The 27,268-nt window shown below is 37.5% G+C and overlaps 1 protein-coding gene across 1 annotated transcript in view; it reads right to left on the bottom strand.

Moving 5' to 3' along the window:
• The window catches only part of LOC109059645 (protein shisa-6), a 47,543-nt gene extending 20,739 nt beyond the window's left edge, over nucleotides 1-26,804 (bottom strand). Inside the window, 4 exon segments of the mRNA XM_042734900.1 lie at nucleotides 18,769-18,867; nucleotides 23,976-24,136; nucleotides 25,361-26,155; nucleotides 26,649-26,804. Of these exon segments, the coding sequence (XP_042590834.1) occupies nucleotides 18,769-18,867; nucleotides 23,976-24,136; nucleotides 25,361-25,902 (802 nt within the window). The 5' untranslated portion in view covers nucleotides 25,903-26,155; nucleotides 26,649-26,804.
• Nucleotides 26,805-27,268: the final 464 nt, after the last annotated feature.

The raw sequence follows: 27,268 nt of genomic DNA on the forward strand, positions 1-27,268 counted from the left end.
TATTGTATAAAGCACTATAGAAATGTGACTTGATTTGACTTAATAATGGTTGTCATCAGGGTTGCATGTACTTGAAGACAGTTTGTCAAGACTATATTTCATATCTGCAATAAAATCTGACAAAACTCAAACTCAAAAAATTGAAAAATGTGTACTGTATATCCATTGAATACACATATGAAGAATTCTAGAGTAAACAAACTCTATGAACAAGGCTTTTTAAGTGAAACAGTCAGTTGAGTGGGTGGTTGGTGAGTAAGATGCACTGAAGCACTTTTCAACACAAAAACCTGCAACTGTTTTGCCTGTATTTTAAGACTCTGTGCCTCTTATTGATCAGTGTCACGATTGCAATGATCTGATCATTATTTTTTCATGCTTGGTAATGGAGAGGAAGCATGTCAATCAATATGGTCCCTGAAAACATCTATACGGGCTCCATGGAAACCAATGGTTTGCCATCTAGGTCAACGCACCGACAGAGATTCGCCAATTAGTGTTTTTGGCGAGGGTGGCACATTTACACCACAGATATCATGGAAAGACCTGAACAGCAGGATACCTTCATAATTTCATTATCTTCACACATTGAGACTGGGGGAGAGAAAAGCAAAATTTTAATTATAATGAGCTCAAATGCCAAGAGCAACTGGGAAAAATCTATGAAATTAATCTTCAAGACACTGGAGGTAATTTGTTTTGAAAGGCACAATCTAACTTGGTGAGTGGAGCATGATAGATAATAACATTCTGATAGTGGTTTTGGAAGTCAAGATGTGGTTTGTTGATTGGTGTGTGATAGATCATGGATGTGGAGAAAGGGCAAGCTAAAAGATGAGAGGAGAGATGCTGAAAACCCACCAGCCTCGGTCTGTGTGGAGGAGAAACCCACCTGCTGCTCAAGAAACAATCTCACCTCTCACACTCTTACACAAACCAACCAGCAGAGAGAAACAGAGAGAAACTCAATTTATAATGATGAGTAAAAATGAAGAATAAATCATTTGTTTATTCACAAAATACGTTTGTCTAATTGGACATTTTGGCAGACAATGCATGATGCTATTGCCGTCATTTCATAAATACATTTAACTCCTGCCAGTTTTGGGCTGCATAAAATTTTTTAATCCTGATTATTAATTACTATTATTGCACTTTCACATAAGCACAAATAAAGATATTACAAGTAACATGAGTTATGTAATCAGAAGTAACTAGTAAAGTACCATGTTACTTTTTAATTGGCAAGAAAATATCTGAGTTACTTTGTTTTCCCATTTATTGACTGACAGCACTCCTGTCCCCATGTTAAGAGAAATGGGTAGTCAGTGCAGAGGTGTTGTGTGCGCTGTGTAAACTGTAGTTGTACAGTAGTAGATTCAGTATTCCTCAAAATTAATAAAAACATTGAAATGCAACTTCAGCATATGACTCAAACCTGCAATAATTAAATGTCAAAAAACACAAAAATCCTTTATGTATTTAATTCCATTTCAATACCAGCGTCTTTGCTGCTGACCTTTTTTGATCCAATTCAACCATACTAATAAGCACAAATTATTTTAGATAAATATAATGTATTTTTCTTTCTTTCTTTTTTTGTGATTGAGAAGAAAATGTTGAACTTTCTTCTCCTGTGTCTTATTCTTCCTGCAATGAAGGTTTGTTTCAGCTTTTTGGATTTACATTTCCTTCAGCCTGAGGCTTATTCATTTCACTTTTGGTGTGAAGGGGGTTTAACATTTGCCAAAAATATAACTTTTTTTTTATATATTAAAAACAAACAAGGAAGCCTGGGCCGGATGAAAAAGTAGCGCAATGCATTACTATCCATGAAATGCATTACTTTTAAAAGTAACTTTCCCCAACACAGATAAAGACAATGTCAACTCGCATGATTTGCGAGTCACTCAAACACCTGTGTGAAAGAAAGAAAAAAGACTGGATGTATTTTTTATTTACTTTTATTTGAGGACAATATCCCAGCAGAGATTGCTAAACTAAAATGTATGTGTTTGCCTATGTCTTCAACTCATGAACACTTTTTTTCCACAAAAAAAAAAAAAAAAAAAAATATGAAATGTTTTCAGGACAAATAACAATAGAGCAAATATTGTAGATGATTATGCTTAATTATTCGGGAGAAGCAGAAATCATGATCATGATTTAAATGTGGTTCATTGTGCAGTACTGTATGACTTCCATTTAAATGGATATTAATTTTAAATTGGTTGTATGAGTCTATAGATCTCAATTAAATATCACACTTATTATTGCACTGAAAATGGACACATTTCTTGCTATGCCTTACGAGAATTCTTCATACTAACCAGGGAAGTGATCATTGAAAGCACAAGTGCATGTATTTTTCACCAAAAGACAATCCAGAAGAAACTTCTTTCGTAATTTTGTGGATCTGCTGGCCTCAAACATAAGTGACAAAGGGGCTGCAGCTCTCATCCAGCGCTCTCCTCTCCCTTGGGCTTCCGATAACTGATGCGTGACTGACTTCACCGGCTTTAATTAAATGTTTTCATGCTTGCCTTCACTGCTCTATCTCTTACAGAAATCTGGCTTGGTGAAACTCTAGTGGCGCAGATAGGATTTTTCTTGAGAGCTGACTAAGAGATCGCAATGCATCGTGAGCCAGCAGGATCCAACACTTTTAGCCGTTCATCAGAAGGTTAATGTAATTACATTAAATGATAATTGCACTTGTACTGTTCCGTCTCCAGGAGATGAGTTTGAGATACGTGTTCGGCATTCACACTTACTTAGCGTGAGCTGTTAGGACCTGAAACCAGATCATGCATTATGCCTAATGTGCAGATGATGAAATTGACATTGCATGGATTACATTGTCATAGGTTAATATTCTTCTGACTCACTGAAAATTAATCATGAGTCCCTTAATTGTGCTTTACCGATTCCTCTCATTATTATACTATTATTTGTTTTGTCATTATTTATAATAACTTTATAATAAGTTGTGTCTCTAGCTAAGTGAAAAACAGGGGGGAAAAATGGTTTCACAACATTTCGTTGTCTGTACCTGTGATTACACACGTTGGGTGTGCTGTTACCGCTCTCAGAGGGAGGCAGGATCCGTTCCAGAGGATTTTAAAGGAGCCAGACACAATATTAATAGAGCAGCGGCGCAGCACTCACAGGAAGCTGATCAGTTCGGTGTTGTCTGAGATGTGATGCATTCAGTAAACATTAAACACGTTTTAATATACCAGGATGAGAAAAGGTTACAGATAATACAAAGAACTGCTGTGGATGTGTTGATCTCTGAATCCCATTATTAATAAATGAATTGTCTGTGTTAAACCATTTTAAAATTTCCTTTAACATAACTAGTGTATATGTTATTTATTTATTTTAATTTTGAAAAATAGCCACTTTTCAATTATCGGCGCTAAATTACTCTTCAATACTATTTAATAATCCATTATGCATATGCATATATTTTGCTTTCCTCAGAATGCGTTAATCTGCTAATGAGGACAGTCTGGAAACACAGGGTGGAAAGGGACCTAAAAAAGTCTTCATGATGAAAGAAAAGGATAAAAACAACATATACAATTCACATTACATGCTTAGTACCTGACATCAGTTAATGTTTTTATCTTTGCAAGCATTTTCATATCTGTTTGTCAGGTGTTCAGTGGCGGCTGCGGCAGAGATTGAGTGGATGTGGCTCCAGTGTAGATCTGTCTCTGTTTCTCTGCTGCTCTCGACTCCTGAGGTCACCTCGACTGAGAGAGGAGTGGAGGAGAGCACTCGAGGGACGCAATCTGACATCAAACATCCTCCCACAGACAGACCTGAGATGTCTGCACTCCATTTTGTTCAGAAGATTGCAATACACGTTCTACACGTACAAAAATGTGTGTTGGAATAATGCCTCTGGATCAAGGTGATATTTTAGGAATGTAAAGTGATCCATTAATAATCAGAAAGAATCAATGTACTTGTGTAAGATCAGAATTCATCAGTCTGTCATCATTTACTCCAAACCCATTCAACATATCATCATTTATGTGACACAGAGAAAAGAATGTATAGAGGTTTGGAACGATATGAGAGAGGGAGTATCTACAGTTTTAAATGCATTTTTATAAAACTCACTGTTTTTACTACAAACATTCCAATCAAAATCATTCATTAATAATATTCTGTACATTTATGAATATATACAGCTGTTTATTATGCATCAATTCTATGAGGCTCTTCTTCACCTAGGCATCAATAACGCACCATATTTTCAATGGAATTTACTTTCAAATCCTCATAGAGCATTTAACGTAGAGTAAAACTCAGCTATCATTTCCACAGTCCAAATAGACCGGACACATCGCGCACATGACATACATCCAGCTCTCTCAGCCATACTGTGAGGTCCGTCTGGATTTCCTCTTTTCTCTCATCCTCCATTACTGACTGCCCTGCGCGCTTCCCGACGTCACATCGGATCTGCTTTCTGAGGCTTTTTATCCTGTGCCATCACCTCAGCGTTAATATTGCACATCTTCATTTTTTAGATAAATATTGTACGACTCTGCTGAGAGAATTCAAAATTGAACTGGCTAATATTTAATATTAATAGCACTTTTCTTATCTGTGTTTCCGACCGTCTAAAACAGAATATGTGAGAATGAAAACCCGAAAACCTGGATCACTTGGAACGGGGATATTCATGTTTCACTTCAACACACATAGCCTGATGGTTGGCTTGTTTTTTGGAAATATTATTGCTGGTGGAGAAGAAAATGTATACAAATGAACTTGTCTAAAATGTAAGTTACTTTATTTTTACTTTGTATTGTACGGTGCCCAGGAGGTGACATGGTCAGTTCACTTAGTTTTATTGTGGCCCCGACATAATAACTTGAGGTAACGTGATAATATGCCATGGCCACAAGATATTAATTTGTGGGAACGTCATATTAACTCATATTGAACGTGATATTATGTTGTGGCCACGGGATCATTTTGTCGAGGTAACGGCATCCTTATGTCCTATGCTCGAGATGCTATGTTGAGGGAACGACATCCATTTCTTGTGGTCATGAGTTTAATGCGTAAACAAACCTTCGCGACCATAGCAACCCAGGAATATCAGAGATGGATTTGTTAATATTTTATTTTGAATTAAGAAATTATTACATTATTATTTAAATTATTACATTATTAAATTATTATATTAACCATAGACTTTGGCTACTGGACTGTATTACGTGCGATTATCAGCATTCAATTGAAGTTTATCATGAATAAATGTTACATAAAGTGCATAATATAAAATAGGCCTACAAGAAAACATTTTTATCCATCTTAGAGTCTTGTAAATCCATTAACTGATCATCTTTTCCCCCGTAACATTTGTATATTACTATTATTATTATTATTATTAATAATATTATTGTTATTAGCCTATTATTATTGCTTATATTTTATATTTGTCTATATTCATTTTTGCCTTTATTTTGATCTCTTTAATTAATGTTCTGAATACTTTTGTATATAGTAACCTACTGTAAATGCTTGACATGCCAATAAAGCTTTGATTATGCTGACTGGAATTTTTGCTGGAATGCAGTTTAAATGTAACATATTTCATTTTATTTCACCGAATTAATAGACCGTCATTATAAATACTATAGTGTTTCACTGAGGAATGAATCATTCACGTAGTTTTGTTTTTAAATGAAAACAGCATGCTCATTTATCATCACTCATGGGCATAAATACAATCATAAAGTCAAAACTTTATTGGCATAATTGTCAGGTGTTTATTTGCAAAATATATGGTAGGCTAGCAAATGTTATGGCCAGTTTTTGCAATAAATACCTGTGACTGTACTTTTATTTGCCTGCTACATGTTTTATATTGTTCTGAAGTGGGTAGGTTTAGGGTAGGGGTGGGTTTAGGCGCTCCAATGAAAGTATACATTTCTATAAAATTATTTCTGTTTTTTTACAAATGCATGGAAACCATTAAATTAAGAAAACCAACTGAAAACAATGGAAACACGACTTCTTCTAGCAAATACTAGCATAATTATACAAAATGTTAACTAGGTAAAGCGGTACACAAATTGAAAGGGGAAATAAGCATATATAACAATAAATATAAGAAATATAGCTCTAAAAACTTAATGTAATAATAATAATAATATACAAATATTAAATTAAATGTTTAATATTAATAAAAATGTTTTATCCATCTCTGATAATCCTGGGTTGCTATGTTCACACAGGTTAGTTTACGCATTAAAATTTTAAAATATATGTCGTTCCCTCAACATAAGAAGTTGTGGCCACGAGAAATGGATGTTGTTCGCTCAACATAGCATCTCAAAGCTACGACATAAGGATGTTGTTACCTTGACAAAATGATCTCATTGCCACGACATAATATCACGTTCCCACGAGTTAATATGATGTTCCCACAAATTAATATCTCGTGGCCACGACAAAACTAAGTGAACCGACCATGTCACCTCCCGGGCACCATAGTATTGAAGTATGTAAAATCACACTTACTCAAAAAGGTTGCATTTTTTCAACGTGCAGGGTACTCCATTGCTAAATTAAGACAAACAACTGAAAACAATGGAGGACCCTGCACGCCGAAAAGGGCGCTAAAGGGGTACCTTGAGTGTCAAAAAGCGACGTCAAGTGGTCCTGACCAAGCATCAATATGTGACGAGTTGGGAGTGAGAACATGTTGTTATTTCAGTAGTCCACTTCAGACATTCTCTCAGTATCAGTAGACTGTCTAATATCTAATAACACTTTATTCTGATGTACATGACTGACTATAAGGAATTTTGCAAGTGCATGTCAACTTAAAAAAAAAAAGTCTCTTTTCATTCATCTTTCTCTGTCTAGCTTGTACTTATTTGAACAATGCTTGAAACTTGGAATGACGAGCACTTCCTGTGTCTATTTGCCTTTTTAAGATGAATCACTTAATGTATTCCCCAATTATAAGTCGCTTTGGATAAAAGTGTCTCCTTAATGAATAAATGTAAATATAACTTATTCTAATAACCTGAACTCTAAACAGTCTACTAATACTCTAATCAGAGTTAGCTGAGATATAAATGCAAAGTTATTTCTAGTTAGTGGAAAGTCTAAAGTGGATTATGGAAATAAAGTGTAACCCACTTGCGTATAATTGTTTGCACGTATAAGAAATTCAAAACTGAAAACCATTTAAACAGATTTTCTCAACCCTTCCCCTGAGGAGTGATTGCGCTGATCCATCAAATTGCACTCAACTTCTCCAAATCTAGGCTATTGTAAGTGTCCCGTCTAAAACATTCATTGTGCTGGAGAATGACATAGAGGACCCTCCATCCATTAGCCTACATATCCAGCACTCAGAGTCTCAGTGGGAGTCAGACTGAACTCATGAGCTCCTGCTAGGCCTGTGTTCATTAGTGCTCAGAGAGGATGAGAGTTACGCAACGAGCACTTCAGAGTGACAGACCTGCCCATGTAACAGGTGACGCTTACAAAACTTATCAAAATCTTCTGCAACACCTATATTAATGCATTAACCGGAAGAGAATGCTGCTGTGCAGCATGACAATCGTCGATTTGAAAACTAGCTGCCCTGTTTACCAAAGAGGAGGCGTGAAAGTGATTTTTTTTTAGAGGGAGCACAATGTCCTTTCCAGGTCTTTCACACATTTTGTGCAATTTCAAAATGGGCACCAATGAAAACCATAATAAGGCAATTATCCACATGCAGCTGGCACAGAAAAGCCTCATGGACACACTTTACTGCTCTCGTTCACACACACTCATACAGACACATGTATATTAGAATTTGCCACTGATTTTGTGATGTTTTGTTTTTGTGTTATAGCATCCCAGAAGGCACTAGAATAAATAAATTACATTAATTAATTAATTGTCTGCTAGCCAAATTAAAACAACTAATAATTTGTTTATTCTGTTTTTGAAGCACCAAAATTGTACATCACTGCTTTTTCCATTTTAGCTTTGGGCCAGTGGACAAATGCGTTGTTATTCTTTGCATTAACATTAGGCTCAATGTATTTTTAAGTGATGGGAGCAAGTTCACTAATTATTTTCTATAATTTACAGATTGTAATTTTGTTTTACTACACTATCAATTATTAAAACATGTTTGTGTATAGAAGATTGTGTATATCTTTTTTTTTTTTTTTTTTTTTTTTTATTTATTTATTTTGATTTTTTAGTCTTGACACACATTCATGAGAGTCTACAGGACTCCTGAATATGATGTCATTTCTGTTTCATGTATTTTTTTTTTTTCTGCATGTTTCACACCAAATCATTGGTTAGGCTATCTTCTTTTTCATGGTATCGGGACAATTGTATCATTCTGACATATTTGACGTATATCAAAATAAATTTGAGTTCAGAAATTAAAAGCATGCTAATCGCGAAAGAGCTACATTTAAATTATAGTATGTGCAAATTGCACATTTTGAATAATCTAATAGAGTGTCATATCATTTACCCTGATATAGGCCTATACAGAGACAACCAACATTATTATGGTGACTACAGGGACCACAGAAATCTGTGAAAGAGCTAACTGGATCCCAAGCACCAAAACATACAGAATTGAGCTCAGAGCGATGAGTCTAACTCAGATTCCAGACTGAACGGCGCTTTCTGTTCTCACTGCATTTGTGTGCTTTTCCACTGCAATTGAGAATGGATCGTGTGGGATGAGCTCTGCCTTCCACTGTCTTCATTCCCGCAGCTTCCATATGAATAATAGATTACAAACCAAAACCAGCGTTTGCCTTGCAGGTATTGGCCTCTAAGTTTTGTAGTGTTAAGATAGTGTGGTGGGGAGGATTGTTATTGGTATTTTTATTATTAATTTTTATATGTTGGCTTCGTAGTTGTATTAAGTGTGAAATTTTGTGAAGAGGTTAATGTCTCCGACCATAAATAGGTCACCTTGTGTGGCTGCTGCTTATTCAGTCTGGAAGGAGCTCATGAAATCTTGATGGTATGTAATCCACATTAATCCATCTATAGGAGTTTCTTTATGTGAGGTCCTTTGTCCCGGCGTTTCAAATAAAAGTCAATGGTTTAAAAACAAGACTGACCTGACACGATCATAAATGCAGACATTCACACACAAAACATGCCTTTTGCAAACAGTATTGTAATTCATGTCTCCTTCTTTGCTTTGCCTTTCATCTGCTAATGTATTCATGAAAGCGTTGTTGGTAGGGGGTTTGTAAATTCTTTTCCTCCTCATGCACATCTAAGATTAGCAGTGCACCAGTGTCTGTTTTGTGCTGAGATTAATGCTCTGAGAAAGAGTTATACAGTCCAGCATATCCGACATTCAACCACAATCAGATTACTGTCCATTTCAACTTCAGTCAATGGTATTTACGTTTGAAGGAGAGAGAAAGAGAAAGTCATCTTTCAGTGTGAATTGACACAATTTATAATTCAATTTGTAGCACGGGGAAGTGAGGGCAGTGTTAGCACATTACCATAATACAATAAAAGAGACAAATGATAAAGCCATAATTTATTGTCTGTCATATTGACTGCACTGCTTTTTCAAATAGCATAAGTTGCTTTATAGCCTGCCGGTGAGGGCCCTACAGCTACAGTACATTAATCAGCAATGAATATCATATTTAAGCACAGAGTCACTCGTGGTTGTGCGATGTTGTCAATACGGTCATGGCTAAAGAGCGTTGTTAGGCACTGAATGCCTGCAACCGCCTCAGCCATCACTACATTCACAATATAGCACAAAGCCAAATGCTTTCAAAAACACACCCATAATGTGTTGGACTGGTAATGGTTCAGTACAAAACTGTAAATTTTCCTATTGAGCAAAGGTTATGTCATATACTATGTTGATGCAGTTTAACTTCAACCAATTTTTAAGGCCAATTTTGCTACTGTATGAGGTCACCACTTGATATACCACATAAAAGGAGATAAAAAGTCACTTTTAGGACCACTAATGTAAATGGCTTATGTATCCTACCATGAATAAACAATAAAGGAGACACAATCAAACAGCTTCATTATGTGCTGTTTACTGAGTACAAGGAAGCATCTTATAAAATAGAGAAATTAATCAGTGAGGCACAGTGTGACATATTCATTTCCATTACGTGTGAATAATCTGCTGCTATGAAGTATCTGGCTGGAGTTCAATGACGTGCCAAGTGGCTTCGTCTCAATACCAACATGCTGTTCCCGAAATGGGTTTCTTTTTCTCCCACATGACGTACGGATTCTCAAAGATAATAAATATCTTTGTCGTTTTCTTTTGAGTGAAGTATGCTTGGCATTCCAAGTGATGTATAAAACATCAGCACTTACTTTAAGAAGCTCTGATAACAAGCTGCTGGAGTCCTGATTGATACTGTAGATTAGTGAGGAGCCCACCAAACCCAATCCAAATCAACCCAACCCAGCACTAATCCAAATATCCCAACCAACCCAAACCAACCCAAGCACCTAAACCAACCCAAACAAACCCAGCCCCAAACCAACCCAAGCAACCAAATCAATCCAAACAAACCCAGCCCCAAACCAACCCAAGCACCCAAATCAACCCAAACAAACCCAAGCACCCAAATCATTACCCAAACAAACCCAGCCCCAAACCAACCCAAGCATCTGGCTCAACCCAAACCAACCCAAGCACCCAAATCAACCCAAACAAGCCCAGCCATAATCCAAACCAACCCAAACAAACCCAGCCCCAAACCAACCCAAGCACCTAAACCAACCCAAACAAAACCCAGCCCCAAACCAACCCAAGCACCCAAGTCAACCCAAACAAACCCAAGCACCCAAATCAACCCAAACAAACCCAGCCCCAAACCAACCCAAGCACCTAAACCAACCCAAACAAACCCAGCCCCAAACCAACCCAAGCACCTAAACCAACCCAAACAAACCCAGCCCCAAACCAACCCAAGCAACCAAACCAAGCATCACAATTCACCCCTTTCTCTTCCTTCTCTTTTAGCTCATCTGTCTGAACAAAACCCATTAGTTTAAAGTGGACAAACACACAGTGGTGATAAAAATAACTTAAGAGCTTAAATGATTTGGAAAGGCAAGAGTTTTTGTTCTTTATAACAGCTGGAATGTGCTTGAAATTTCATATGGGTCTAGTAGGATTTTATTTTAATTAAATTTTTTATTTTTTGGTTTCTCTTACATATCTGGGTATGAGTATTTCACATCAATATGAAAAAGAAAGGATTCCTGTAACAAGAGAAGATGATATTTATATATATAAAACCACACAAAAATATTTCAAGAAACATCTTCATCTCTTGTGTAGTTTAACCTCAAACTTTGTGTAAAAGTGCATGATCAGATGTTCTCTTGCATAATAAATGAATCTTTCAAGACACTTCAATTGTCTTGAAAGACCTGTCAATTAGCATAAAAGTCCTTTAGCATATAAAAGAAAATGGATTTGCACGGATGTCCATATTCTCCTACTACTGTTTTTTTCTTATAAAATAAAGTATATTTGCATGAATGTCCCCTTTCTCCTACTACTGTTTTTTTCTTTTTTTTTAATTGAGTTTTTTATATACTTTTCCCCTTGCGTGACAAAAGGCTCAGCTTTCAATGCAGCAAATCAGCAAATACAAATCAAGATAAATGCTGCAAAAACATAAACATCTCAAAATTAAGAGAAATTGGTCAAATATGTAAGATGTTGAAGTATTTAAATCCTGTTTGCCCTGTCAAATACACTATTTCAGTTTCTAGAGACCGTAGCACACATAATGAAAACTCTCCATTCATAATCTCTTATTTATATGATTGTGAATTTCTAGTCACAGTTTTATTCACCCCTCAGTTTTTGGTATCTCTTCTCTGTGAATGGACACTACGAGGAACAAAACAGAGCTGGAAGGATATGAAAACTGACTTTCTATGGATGTTTTGCAGCACTCAGGGAATATGGAGTGAGACAGCTGGACCAGCGGCACAGAGGACGACTGCGCTGACATTTAGAGACTTTGTTGTTTATGGACACAGTGGGAGGCTCTTCCTGTTTGTTGTCACACTAATGAATTCGCTGCTTAGGATTCTGACAGCTCAGACAGGTCACCTGGACACAGATTTTAATCACTGCTTTCAGACTTATATGTTAGAGGCTGACAATGTGCCCTAACCAGTCACCAACAAATCATGTGTCTGTCCACGCTGAAGGCGAAACTGCTGTGACTTGATCTCAGCCAATCAGAAGACAGTTTCAGTGGAGCAGACCAATCATCTTTCACGTGGGTGGAGCCTTCAAGCACGAAGGTTCAGAAATAGAATCTAAGCAATCTGCATGATTTTGTTTCTCTTCTTTTTTATTTTCCCAGTTAATGTGTTTACTTCTGTTTGCATAATTGCACATTCCTCATCGCTGTTAAAAAACAATCGGCATTCAGGCAAGCAGTGGTGTTTGCACAGTCTCAATCATTTTCCAAACACAACGATAATGCATTACAAATCCACTCCATTTGGGGATTTCGTTTAAATCATTTGACAAACATAAAGAGATAGGAAAACGTGAGTGTGAGTCATACGCAGCCTTGGTTTGTTTGAAGTCTTATCCATTTGGGGAAAAATCAGGCACCCGTCAGGTTGATTTGATGTTGCTTATATGAGCACAGAGGTGCGTGTTAATAACTTTTCAGCCATGTATATAAATCACTTCAACTCCAATCCTTCCACCCACCGGTTGTTATGCCGTCATGTCAATCAAAGCAAAGTGCGTATTCAAATAATCAAGGATCATAGGAAATGATCAATCCTGGCAGAGTTAGATGAGACTAAACCAGTCACTGTCTTTGGACTGAGCTCAAATCGTGATAAAATGGACTGTTTGAAAATTCCATCTCATTTGGATGCCGTTAATCAAAGAGTTGTCCGACGGTTCTTCTAAACAAAGACATTTCAAAACTGATATGCAAATCATCTATATTTAACATATCAGGGGAGAAAATGCCAATGAGTTCTCAGCTCAAGAATAATAAGAAAATTTCTGAGCATTTTAATATCAGTCCGACTGACTTTTATTATTGGAATGGATATTTCAAGAGATTGTTTTTCAAAACAGAGAGAGAGAAGGGACTGAGATTGAAGATTGCTTAAACATTTATGAATGGTTAAAACGTGATGCGCCATCTTACTCAGAAAGGGACATTAGGAAAAAAACAAAAACAAATAGAAGCTCTGTGTTTAATTCAACCAGTCTGGGTACTTTTATTTCTTGCATTACAAGTCTATGGAAGACTGTGAGAGAAAGTTTAAAATATAAAATAAAGTCTGAAACCACATTGTGAGTTACACAATTACAGCTATCAGAAACAAAGTTGCTATTACTCCACGTAAAATTAAGGTGAAATAAAATTTTACTCTGAGGTGGAAACAGGCTTCCGGACCTATATAATGTGCACAAAAGAAACTGGTTAAATGTCAAACCTACAGTACAAGGGCAAATTGCTGAATTCCCAATGCTATTGGGTTGGTATGCAACTACTTTTTCTTTTTCCCCAACTCACGGAGGCTCTATTGAAAGATGACATGAGGACTAGCATATTAACAAGTTTATGTGAAAGGACTGTCTGGATCTCTTAGGGGAACTGCTCTATATTCAAGCCGAGCAGAACCAAAGGTCAGAGCCTTGAAAACCAATCATATACAGCTGCCTTTCCTCCCTCTTAGAGCAGTTTGTGCAATCCTCTCCAGGAATGAGATGTGCGAATGAACAGCCACTTTGGGTCACTCAGGATATTACTCCGTTACATACATATTTGAAAAATTATTAGCACTGCACTGTTTATATAGCAAACTCTGTGATACTGTTTGACTGTAGAGTGACAACTGATGAAAATTCTGTAAATTCAGAATTATTTTTTGTGATTATTTATGACAGGTTATGTGGAACAAAACAACCAAAAACATGCATGTGGTCCATAATACTTCTACACCAATAGAGATATAAGTCTTGGAGTCTCTGATTTGTTAATGAAAAAATCAGTCCAATTTGTGAAATAAATCAACTGATCTAATCAAATTTAATCACTGATTTGGAGTAACTCTAGAGTAACTCACTGACTCTGTGATCTGGTTGCATTAGCAGCTCACTGGAGAGAAAGATTATCAGTGAATAATGGCATACATTTTGGTCTGTTTCTAAAACACAGCTACAGCATCATCCCTAGTAAAAAAAAAAAAAAATTCCTTCTTTAAATACATTTAGTATAGTTCAAATCTATCAGCATGTTTACTGACATATCGCTTGAGACTTACTGATTTAAAAATTAGAATTAAACTTTATTTGGAGTACTACTTGTGCACAATGCACATTTCTTAATATTAATCCTAAAATGTGTTTTAATGTCATTATTCAGGAGGATTGTATGCAGTGTAAGATATTTAAATTGTGCCTGAAGTATACTTGCAGTAGTTCCACTTTAGCACTATACTTCAGTATATCTTTAGTTGGACTTCAGCACTACTTCCACACAAATAAAGTCCATTAAGTACAAAATTAGTTGCTCCAGTTTAGCAGAATATAAGTATACCAGTTTAGTTTACTAAAAGTACAATTGCAGGGTATTTTTATTATATTTTGGCTTCAGAACATGACAGTCCAGATAAGCAAATGTGAAGAATCCTGACATTTACTCGAAATTGGTGCTCTGCATTTAACCCATCCAAGTGTACACACACAGCAGTGAGAAGTGAACACACCGTGAACACACACCCGGAGCAGTGGGCAGCTATGGATCCAGCGCCCGGGGAGCAACTGGGGGTTCAGTGCCTTGCTCAAGGGCACTTCAGCCATGGGTATTGAGGGTGGAAGAGAGCGCTGTTCATTCACTCCCTCCCACCTACAACTCCTGCCAGCACCGAGACTCGAACCTGCGACCTTCTGATTACAAGTCCAAATCTCTCACCGTTAGGCCACAGCTGCCCCCGTGTTACAGGTTATAATTTTTCAAGTTTAGTTTACTGATGGTACAGTTTATGTGTTTTTTTTCACAACCCCCCTTAAAAAATTACAAACACTAGGGATATGGCTTCAGAAGGCTCGGAATATAGCGAACAAGTGGCTGTTTTTGTAAGAGATGTTAAAAAGCAATTTCTCCTTTTGTGTTGCATGAAATAAACAAACAGCCTACACGACTGGAACATGAGGGTGTGCAAATAATGACTGTGGTAAACTGAAAAATCTCATTCCATAACTCAAGTTCACATTCTTTGACTGACTCAGACAGTAGAGCTCAGAGACATTAAGAGCTGGGTTAAGATACATGGGATGATGACACACAAGCATGACTGAACTTTTAACAAGAGGTTGTTTTCTTGATCAGCCCTATGTGAAGCATGCGGTGAACCGATGTTCGTTATGACCTCTGTAACTCACCCTACAGGGACCAACATGCAATTCGAACAGTCTCTTCGTAATTGTGTACCTGGGTGGACGCTCGATTACTCAACGTCTGCCCGCACACAGGTTTTACCACAGCTAGAGAGTTTTCCTCTGCAATGACCCTTTTAATCACCATGGTGATTCTTAAAACTATTCTGGAACACAAGGCAAAAGCGGTGAGGATGATGCACAGGATGAGAATTGGTAGCATGGCAACAATCAGAGGAAAAGACTGAGAGAGAAAGCTCGGAGCAAAAATAGAGCAATTTATCAAGGAGGATAACATTCCATGACATGTCTGCTTATGTTATCGAGAGGGCCGTGAGCCCATCCCATAAGCACCGCTGGTCTCGGTCTGATCGTGACAGCGGGAGAATCAAAGAAATCCATTGATCTTAGTGCATCATTATCAAGAGGAGAGATGTGTTCACTGCTCTCGGCCTCGCTCTGATGAGGCAATGGTCTGGCTAGAATGAATCAAACATGATCACTGTCATCAATGGACTTCAGGCTAGAAGACATGTAAAATTTAACGCACATAAAATGATGTACAGTCTGCTCAACGAGTTATACTGCTGTGCACAACCTGTATTGATCGTTAAATCGATGAACACTGAAAATATGTCTTGCCAAAAAAATCTGAAAGGGATAGTTCACCCAAAATAAATGTTCTGTCATTAATTAATCACCCTCATGTCATTCCAAACCTGTAAATCCTTCATTCATCTTTGGAACACAAATTAAGATATTTTTGATTAAAGGCCCAGAAAGGTATAAGGACATCGATGAAACAGTCAATGTGATATCAGTGGCATGCCTAGTGGTACTTTTGTGGACATGCATCAAAGACTGACAGGAAAGAGACAAAATTGTTGAATCAAGTCATTATTTTGTTTTCTTTGCGCACAAAAAGTAATCTTGCAGCTTCATAACATTACGGTTGAACCACTGATGTTACATGGACTATTTTAACAATGTCCTTACTAGGTTTCTGTGCCTTCCATTGCTGTCTATGCAGGGTCAGAAAGCTCTCAGATTTCATCAAAAATATCTTAACTTGTGTTCTGAAGATGAATAAAGATCTTACAGGTTTGGAACGACATTAGGGTGAGTATTTAATGACAGAATTTTCATATTTCTGGGTGAACTATCCCTTCTAAAAGATCAAAAAAATAAATTAAATAAAAATAAAATAATAATTTACCCAAGAAAAGATCAAAAATTTATGTAAATAAGGTCCCTATAAATGAGTAAAACCAAAAAACACCAATAACAAAACATTGCAATCATGGCTGTTCATATTGCAGGACCCCTCTAAGAAATGAAAGGTGTTTTTGTCATGTTCAAACACAACAGTCTGGAAAGCATTTACCCTGCAGCAGCGTCCATATCCATTCTGCTCATATTTCACGACTAACAAAAATAGCCGTTCTTTCCATTACTTCCACCGTGTATATGTGTGTGTGTGGTGTTGTGGAAATTGTGATAATGAAGAATAATAAAAAAAAACAAACGTCTTGAGCAGGGTGGAGGCAGACAGACACGGAAAAATAAATGGATTTTAGGTCAATGCATTGAACCAGAGGAAATGAAATTTGGAGAGAAAGAAATGCAGGCCTAATGGAGATTGTCTAGTCCTCTGGTGGGTCTTTTGGCCTGGGCCGTGGAATACAGTGGTTTATAATTGTTTTTGTTTTGTTCTGTTCAGTTATTTTTGAATGGGATGTTTATCATGCAATTTTTAAATTTTAATGGTGATAACATGAGAGCTTCACACATCACCAAAAGATGCCAGTACCTCTTATTTCTTACCTCTTTTCCTTTGTCCTTTAAGGGAGTTACAGAAATGCAATTAACATGAGTGATTCTTTTGCACAGAGTAGATTCATTGTTAGCAGTCTGAGTCAGCAGAGAGCGCATGAATATTAATCGCTGCATCAAAAGTGAGAACTGACACATGTGGAAGATTTGTAAATGAGCGACCCTGTGTGTGGGATGAAGAAGCTCTGCCACGTCAGTCAACTTACCGGCGGCTATTAGATGAAGCTTAGTGTTTTATGTACGTGTTAAAAATCACGCAGCTGGTGCAAATGCTCCACGTTCTGCTTATAGAACATTCTGATGCAGATTACTAATGTTACACTATAGATGTTGAGATGACAACAGACAAGAAAAAAGAAAAAAAAACACTGTTTAAAAGAGGTAAGTCAAATACCACATGCTCTGGTGTAAAAATCTTGAAAACAAAATACAAAACTCTTTAAGATACAAGTCTTTTAGGAGAATATGTCTTGTTTTATTTTCAGTGAAGTTTATAGAATCCTAGTAAATTCCTACAAAGAGAGCTAACATAAGACTTTTTACTGTTTGTATCAATCCACCTGTCTTTGTTTAGAATTTAGAATTTTTATTCAATTGATAATCCGATATTTAATTTAAAATATTTCATTGTTTGGTATTTAGGATTTTTTTTTTTTTGATAATTAGATGTTTTTTTTAGTATATATGTTAATATTAGGCATACTAACAAGCAACTAGTAAGAATTGGTCCCTATTCTAAAGTGCTACCAAATTTTAGTGCTAGAAAAAATATGTATAAAATCACAACATTCGGGGTTTAAAGTGTACTTAAACATGAATATTTTGATAACAGTGTAGCAAAACGTGCAGATCTCATAAACTGAACAGAAAATAAAACAGCTCTGATGTGTACGGAGTGGAAGCAGCAGAGAAGAGCCGGATGCAGCGGGTTTCTCTCACCAGTGTCTGTAGAGTGAGTGCGTAGCGGAAAATGGAAAATGTGGAGTGGAGCGAACTGATTACAGAAAGCTTTGAGCAAGAAGAGGAAATCTCTGCAGCTCCGCTCACATACTGTGATCCAGTCAGTTTGTTTCTTGGCAACATGCAAAGCTCATACAACAAACTACTCAACATTGAAGGAGTCATGAACTGAACAATCAAAATCTTCTTCATCTTTTGACATACGTATGAGAGGTCATCGGAGGTCATTTCCAGTTGCAAATTTTACAGAAAGAAATACTGATTGAGGAAAGATTTTTTGCTTTGCATAGTGGTTAAACAGTGAAAGTGTGCTTAGAATTACAAATATACCTAAAAAAAAAAGAAAAAAAAAAAAAAACTAGAAACTAGGGTCTCAGATCAAGCCAGATTCAGTGCTTGCAACTAGCGCTGTGAATTCCTAGCCAAACATGTTGAGAAATAAACGTTAGATGTTTTTTTTTACACCTTCTTTGTTATGGACGAATGATTGCAGTGTCATTAATGGTGATATAAAATCCTGTTACCTTTTACATGGCTCCGGCCAAGCGTCACAAAGCCAGACGATATGAAGTTGTGAAGGTCATGGCCGCCACCTCGAGTGCTTTCCTTCGAGTAATGTGCTCCTGTAAATGGACACCAGAACAGAGAATTAATGTAGAAGATCACTCAGCGTCCTGTCACACTTTGCTTCCAAGGTAAACAGCTGTCAGCAGCATAACAAGCTAAATTCCCAGTGCATTTCAAGACTTATGACTTTCCATAATTCATAGGTAAAGTCGCCTTGTCCACCCAGCAACACGCTGCTCTGTCATGAGAATATTAGATGCTGGCAGCGTCTGAGTTGTTATATTTATTCTTGACGTTCTAATTATCAATGAAAAACCAGCATGTACATGGTAGAGTCAGAAAAGTCAGACAATAACCTTGAGCACCATCTGGGAGTTCAGTGCAGTCGTGGTCACTCAAATCTAGGCATCATATCTAAGTGTTTCTGGGCTTTAATGAGCACAGAATCTAATGTTTTTAATTCCTAAAACTGTACACAATATCCACCCATAAATAACAGGGTCCCACTTTATATTAGATGGCCATAACTACTATGTACTTACATCAGAAATAAGTACAATGTACTTACTGTGTTCATACTGTATTGTATCTGTATCGCCAATAATATGTCTCAGTTAGATGATATTTAAATGATGAATACATGAAATGCAATGCCATCCAATGATGATTGAGGGATCAACAAATAAACGTTCCTCAAAAGATCTAAGAGGTTTTGGAGACTTGGGAAGATCATTCCTCCAATGTGGAACGTGAATGAGGAAAGTGAAGCTTCTGGAAACAAATGTTCCTCAAAATCCTGATGATCATATTTAAGACTCATTGATTTTTCTAAGAAGAAAAAAAAAGATTTCTGGGTAGACAAGTAAAGTAAACAAAGTGTTCATCTGGAAATATTACTAACAATACCAAAATGATTCTTATGTTTACTTGATAAAAATCAGTAAAGATTTGAGAGCAAAAAGACACGTGAAGCACGAGCTGAAGGTGGGCATTTGTACAACTGAAACCTAATACCTTTGACTTGATTAAAAGAAGTCTAAACTATCAATCAGTCGACAGAAAGCAAGTAGTAGTTTGTGTATGACAAGATTGACAACAACGTTTTGATCCTGTTGATCATTTAGAAGTCTTAGAAACGCATTAAATATGCTTTATATGGTTAATAGTTAATTAAGCCATCAAGATGGGTGCTTTTAATAGCTAAATAACAAGCACAAAAGGATGTACAAGGCCAAAGAATCAAAAGGTTGAGCTGCAGGAAACACTATGTTAAAATGTTGTTTACAGAGGCTTCAGAGAAGGACAGATTCTCATACTGAGAGCCTGCATGTTCAGCCTTTTGCTTTGGATCACTTGGAACAGTTGGACAAACAGAAAAAACAACAGCACAGCACTCAGGTAAGAGGAAGATCTGACACAGTCCTCTGAATCAAATAAATGAACATGAGGCAGGGGGTAGAGAATGCAATAAAGCCGCAATAAACTACTTTCACTCTAAATCCCAAGAAGCCTTAAGCATCTCGCACACAGGTGAGCCTTCTTGCCGAGAATTCATTACGCTGTGCCGTTACATGACTATGTAGCTGAATTTAACAGGCTGTTATATTGCCCCCCTAAGGAAATCCCTAAAAATGTGCTCAACCTTGCCACAGGGGCAAGAATCCGACGCCGTCTAAATTATAACGACTTCAGAGCCGGAAACCATTAGCCAGAGTCCTTGTGATGCTGTTCCTTGACGCACATGTGCCGGAGGAGAAACACGTCAGTGCCTCCGGCTCTCATGCGCTCACGTGGGACGCAGGTAAGGCTTCACAGACCCAGGGAGAAATCACAGCCGCTACTCCACTAAGTTTTTATGGCCCGTCCAACTTTGATATTAATTGCTAAGTGTAGAGATGAGGAAGCAATAAGTTCAAAAATGTGTAGAGTCGTATCATTATGAAATTGCCCATTGGCGCTCCACATCTTAATTAAACTAATTACATCAGAGTTTAATAAGCTAGACACATTTTATACATGCAATGCTGCTCTCTTAAATTAATTTTTAGTTTAATAAGCTAGTTAAATTTTATGCTTGTGTTGTTGTTTTCTTATGGGAATATGTTAAAAGATGAGGCTCTGTTATAATGTGTTCATCAGATATACTTCTAATCAAATATTTTATGCATGCATGTTTCTCAATGTCAAATCATTCTTTAATCACCTGACTGCAAACCTTCAGTGTATAATGCTGCATGTCAAGCATTTTTACACTTTCCCACAGCTTAAGTCTGAGGCTGTCATTTTTTATTATATTGAGTGATTTGATAAAGATAGTTATTTGTGTTAGGGTATTGTATAAATGGATTATTTCCTCAGATCATGTTATAACAATAATTTTGACCAATGTCTTTCCCTCCAATAAACGCTCTTGTGCATCAGGGCATGTGAATATGCATTTTCTCTTTGAGTTGATTCAGTAGATGCTATCAGTACATTGCACTCTAATTTGTATGCCAATTACACACGCTTCTGCAGAGGCAGTCGCTGTCCCTTAACATCGACCCAGGACAGGACTGGGGGTCTCTGGTGAAAAAACTGACTCCACTCCCTGGGAATGAGATGTTGTTAGGCTCTGTCATGGCTGACAACACAAAGTCACTCAGCATAGCTCCAGCCCACAGCGTCCTACATAAACACACATCTGCATCAATGTGTGCAGAAATACATCAGCAAACACAATACCATCAGCACTTGTGGCATAACACTGATTATCACAAAAAATAATAATAATTTTAACTAAAAATAAAAATAATTCAGAAAATGCACTAATACAGAAATGATGCACTTAAAATAGAAGTGAATGGGTCAATTTGTTAAAAAAATATATGTTTATATATATATGTTTGTTAAATTATATATATCCAGTTTAACGGCATTAAAAATCTTCAAGGCAGGGGCAGATCTATAGGGTTGGCCTCCCCACTCACAACTGCTGCTTCTGTCTCTCTTTTGTTTTGACAAGAATTGTGTTTATTTAAAGGCAGAAAGTGTTTACGACCACATCAAACAGAAGACTTTTCAGACGCGCACTCCACTTCCCCTCGGAAAATTGGTACAGATGCAATCTTCAGTTGCACGCACAAACGCACCTGTATAATTTCATATTAAAGTGCGAATGAAACTACAAGCATGCGTGTCAGATCCATGTCACGTTCAGCAGTGGGAGCTCTTAAAGTAATAGCAGCCAAATAACCTAATAACCCAGCTGCTGTGATGCCTGTTAATCCAAGAAGAAAATAAAAAAAGAGGAAAAACCAATAACTTTTGTAGCTTTAAAGATTCATCTATATTTAATTTTGAATTTACTAGTGATTGATAACTTCAATTTCTGTATAGTTCCTACTTGCTGAAGAGCACAGGTAAATATGATATTTATTAAAATGGGTTTATGTGAAAATTGTTTTAAATTCACTTAAATTAGAATCCAATAAATGTTAAAATTGATAGCTCTCAATTATACTGCAGAGTTAGTATAGTCAACATTACATATATTCAATGGTTAAATATTAGGAGATATAGTTTCCTACAGACATCAGTAGTATTGATAAAAAAGATGCTACTAAACAAATATTAAAAATATATTGTCTTTATGTTGTTTCTACATTCATTTGAAGATTGAATGTGAAATAATTGCAATATAAAGTTTATTTAAAAACATGATTAATTTCAGAAAAAAATGTCTAAAGTCCTGTCTAAAGTCAAATGCAAATACATCTTCACTTGCATGAAAACATAATGTTTAAACCTCAAAATGATATTTTAACAGAAGAATGACTATAAGATAGAATTATAAGATTCACAGTTTGCTTTTAAATCCTCACAGTAACCCAGATTTCTTCAATGAAATCCGTCTGTTGACAGTCGAAATCAATTTTGTTTTGAGGTAATCATCATCATGCCAAATGCTGTTTAACTTGTATCGAGCCAGGAATATTTCTATAAAGCCAACAAACGGAGAAAGGATCCTAAAGATTTTAGGCTAATTAGCTGCAGTGCATTTTTACAGCCTCATATCGACCCTGATCCCAAGTCAGGAGTCAAGTGCCCTCGTTTACGTCATCCTGCACTACAAGGTCACTTTGTAATGAGGATATGGAAAACATGCAGCATAAATCTCACTTAAAGCGCATTATAAGGGGTTTCAAGAGCTGTAGATCTTCTAGAAGGATAGGTCTTAAATATAAACCGCCTTCGGTTTGCTGTTGTTGCCATATGAGTGACATTTATCTCCCTCAAGTCAAAACTGCCGTTTGTGTGATCATAACTCATGAGAACGTCCAACAATACTCTGAAGTCCCTCCTGACCTTGAATATAATGAAATACAGTGCAGCCTTCAATCCAAACACAACTGAGAGGAGGCGGGTCTTTATGGCTTGTCTTTAATTGACTCCTATTTAAATATGGCATGTAGAAGTCAGTTGTTTACCAAGCGTTAACCTGGCAGATTACACGTGACAGGGCTGAAACACATGCTGCAATGAGAACAGCATGAAATATAAACCACCTGACTGACAGGCGTCTAGCACATGGTCTGCAGCGCAACATACGCAATCCATCAACAAGCCCCCTAATATTTATTCTCATATAAGCCAATATCATAACTGTGACTGAAGGTTTTCCAGTGCTCTGTTCCAAAGCCTAGCGAGCAGCCCACAGAGACAACATTTAAGGCACCATAGGAGGGCTGCAGATGCAAATGCTGTTCCAAAAGGTAGCTGGTTTAATTATGCTGCCAACTCTGATGTCTCGTTTTGGCAAAATGCTAAGGCAGTAATCCAAGAATGCATGCATTCAAGCTCAGAGGAGGAAAAAAGAGGGTGGATGAGGCAAATGCTTCATAAAACAAATAAATAAATACATGCAAAGAAATATCTATTAAAAACTTTATCCAATATCCAATGCTATGTGTTTTTATGAGTTTTATAGTGTAACACTATTAGCTTAGAGAGATGTTAACACCAATCAGTTGTGGCATGTGTAGCTTCTCCCCATTGGTCACTTATGAGGTCCTGTGATGGTTTGAATGCATTAAAAGTACCATAATTTGTAACAGAGCTCACGTAAATCAGTCATATATTTCATGAAAGTAACAGCAAGTTTGAACAGCATCAGGTCGCTTACCGTGATTGGATTTGGAGCTGTGGACTGGGGTGTAGTGATTTTTGGAGCCTGCGCGCTGCGGAGTGTTATCTTTGGATGAGCTGTTCATCGCCGCAAAGTTCTCACAGTCGTATTGAGATAAAGGAATGGGTCCTTGTTGTCTAAGAATATCTGCTAGGGCTCTGTGGAAAAAAATGGAGAACTGTACGATATGAAGTCAACAACAACAACAACACCATTCCAAGGTTTGGGTGAAAGATCACCTCCAGCTACTCTCTACTCTAATTCCATTGGATTTGTACAGAAATAAAGAAAAAACATCTATAAATAAATGTTTAATCACCAATGAGCCACATTTCAATATTCTCAGAATTACACTTGGTTTGTTTAGTTGTCATAGGTGGTGTGAATTTAAGTATTCTTTGTGTTGGTTTTTGTTATCTCTGTAAATGTTTACTGTTACCAGAGAAACTGGATTATTTTTGCATTATGTTACCGTGCAGTAGCTGAACTGACAGAAGAGACAACAGCACTCCTTCCTATTACATGCATTCTCTGTTTGTTTGTTTGTTTGCTTCTTGGTGTTTATTTGTGCATAGACTATATAATACAGGCCAGTTTAATGCCCTGGCAGACATTATTTCTACCACCAGAGCAAGACATCTGACTAAAGGATATTATATTTTATTTAATACATTCACCTGTTCATGTAAAATGGAAAAGGGCAGACAGTTTGCAGTCTGTACCAGAGGATTTGAGCGTGAAGCTCAGACACATTCATATAGGCTGCAGGAAGGACTGCAGCAATTCTATTTTATGACATTTTTCTGTTTTTCCCACCTATGGAAATTGATTGCACATCTGCATATAACATAACCAAATCCCAAACTGGTGATTGAGGGAACTGTTTTCTCACAGCACAATTAAAATGTTCTGAAGCCCTCAGACTCAGAGCTGCCAATCCAGCTTAATAAACCAATTGGCCAATGAACATGTGTCCTGCGTGAACGGTGTGTGGTTCTGTGTCCAGACAGGCATACACTGTGATGAATCTGTTTTTGTTGTGCCCACCAAATGAAGGGGAAAATTGAAGTGTCTGTAATGAAGCATAAACCCTCTCACCCAAACACAGAAATGAAGGGTGTGTGCTTGGCTCTATAGCGCTACTGGCGCATATTAAAACTCTGCTTGGAATTTTGATCACAGCCCTGTTAGCATGTGTGATATTCCATATGGAGAAACAAAAGAGCTGCAGATACTGCAGATGGTGAGAGCTCTTCTATCCAGTCCACTTGCAACGTTATCAATCACTCCGAAGCTCTAATAATATGCAAATGAGAACTTGATCTAGTTAGGAAGAGTTTAGAAGCCCTAGAGTTGTAGGAGAATGAATGCGAGGCGCTCACCTGTGAATGTTCATTTCCTGAGGTGGCTGCGTTGCTTTGTCATATGCCACTTTAGTCGAAACCCCAAGGACTATAATAAAAGCAATGACACCGCAAGTAATGTAGACCGCGGTGCTCGTTTGGTCCATGCTCGGATCGTAAGTGTCACCTGTTGGAACAGGTGACGGGGGCACAGTTTTCACCCAGTCAGGCTTGTTGTAGTTCTTGCATGTTCTCTGCTCCAACCGGTTGCCTTTAAACTGGCAACAGAATCGCAAGTAACATGAGCCGCAGCAGTAGCGGTGGTCGGTGTTGTTGCACTCGAACTCTTTGTCGAACTGGCCGCTCACGTCGTAGTAACCCAGGCAGGTTTCGTGCGTGAGCACCGGACGGACCTGCGTGATCCGCTGCGTGGACGCGGAAGGCGCGACGGTGGTGCCGTTCAGTTCCTTCGGCTTCTGAGTCCTTTTTGTAGGAGGTTTGGGTCGTTTGGCAGTCAGTGTGCCAAACACGTTGAGAGGGTCCAGATAAATGAGAAGCAGCAGAAAGTGGCGTATACCCATGGCGCGGCGCGTCTTCAGGACCCTGGACAGCTCTCGGTGATTTCCGCTTCAGGCGCGCTGATCCTCCGCTGTTCGTGAGTCCCGCATCGCTGACGACGAGCCGCTTGTGGAGATGCTGATGAAAGGCGCCATTCATTTAAAGAAGATATTCAACCCCAGAGCGGTTTTGTGTTTGATTCAGCTGGGCGTCGCTGCTGGGATTTCCGACGAACTCTTGTCAAACGAGCCTTTACGTGTCGCTTCCCATCTCCCTCTGGGAAGAAGTAGAGACGAACTTAATTGTTAGCTAATTAAATGTTTGCACACTGACTCTGATAAAAGCATCAGACTCAAATTTAGCAGTGCCACATTTCTTTCTAGCGGTGTGTGTTTACCATTTATTATCACTATTTAAAATTAACTCGTGGTTGTTTTCTAAATTTATAATTGCATTTCTTATGGTGTACATGGCAATATATATCGATCTGATTTGGAAAACATGTACCTGAAATACAGTTGCATGTGCATTCGATGCCTTAATGTACGGAACAATAACATGAATTCACTAAAAGCCCGTTCGACTTCCATTTTTTCCTGTGTTTTGCTTAAATGTAAATTATATTCTATCAATTTACAAAAATCTTAATATAGAAATAAATTCACGCACTTCATACCGATGCATATCAACACGTCTAATATTCAAGAGCTAATTCCATCGCTTTTATGTGGTTACATAAATAGTGCAGTCAGTCTCGGTCAGCACTTACCTTGACTTCACTGCTTCAGGCGGGTGTGTTGGCTCTGGCCAAGGTGAAGTGAAGTGGTAGTCAGTATCCTATCCCGAGCAGACCTATCTGAACGGTCCGCCTACCGTCTTTCGCTCTTGCATCAAACTCTGGCGTCACCGACCATGAGCATCTCTCTCTCTCTCTCTCTCTCTATCTCCTTTATGCACTGAGAGAGAAACTATTTTTCGTGCATTTACGAATTGTGCTAGATCGGAACCTTTACTTTTGTTTTTAGGTAGGCTATCATTTTTAGGAGTTGTAATGAATCTTTTTCTGTGGTGCTATTTATTTTGGGGTTTAAGTATGTAATGAAGAAAATATTTATTTGTCAATTGGTGAATTTTGTTTTAGGCCAAAATTGATTTCAATTATTACAAACATATGGATGATCTTGGTATTTGGTGTTACAAAGAGGCTTTGTGTTTTCTTTTTTTGAAGGTGATTTGGTTTTTACACATTTGTGGGATGAGTTTGTTTTCTTTGTAAAGGAAAATTGTAATTGAATTGTGTTGCGATTTATATTTGTAATAAAGGATTGTTAAAATTCAAAATTCTTTCTCTCTCTCTCTCTCTCTCTCTCACACACACACACACACACA

The sequence above is a fragment of the Cyprinus carpio genome, chromosome B12, assembly GCF_018340385.1.
Source record: "Cyprinus carpio isolate SPL01 chromosome B12, ASM1834038v1, whole genome shotgun sequence".
Classification (NCBI taxonomy): Eukaryota; Metazoa; Chordata; class Actinopteri; order Cypriniformes; family Cyprinidae; genus Cyprinus; species Cyprinus carpio.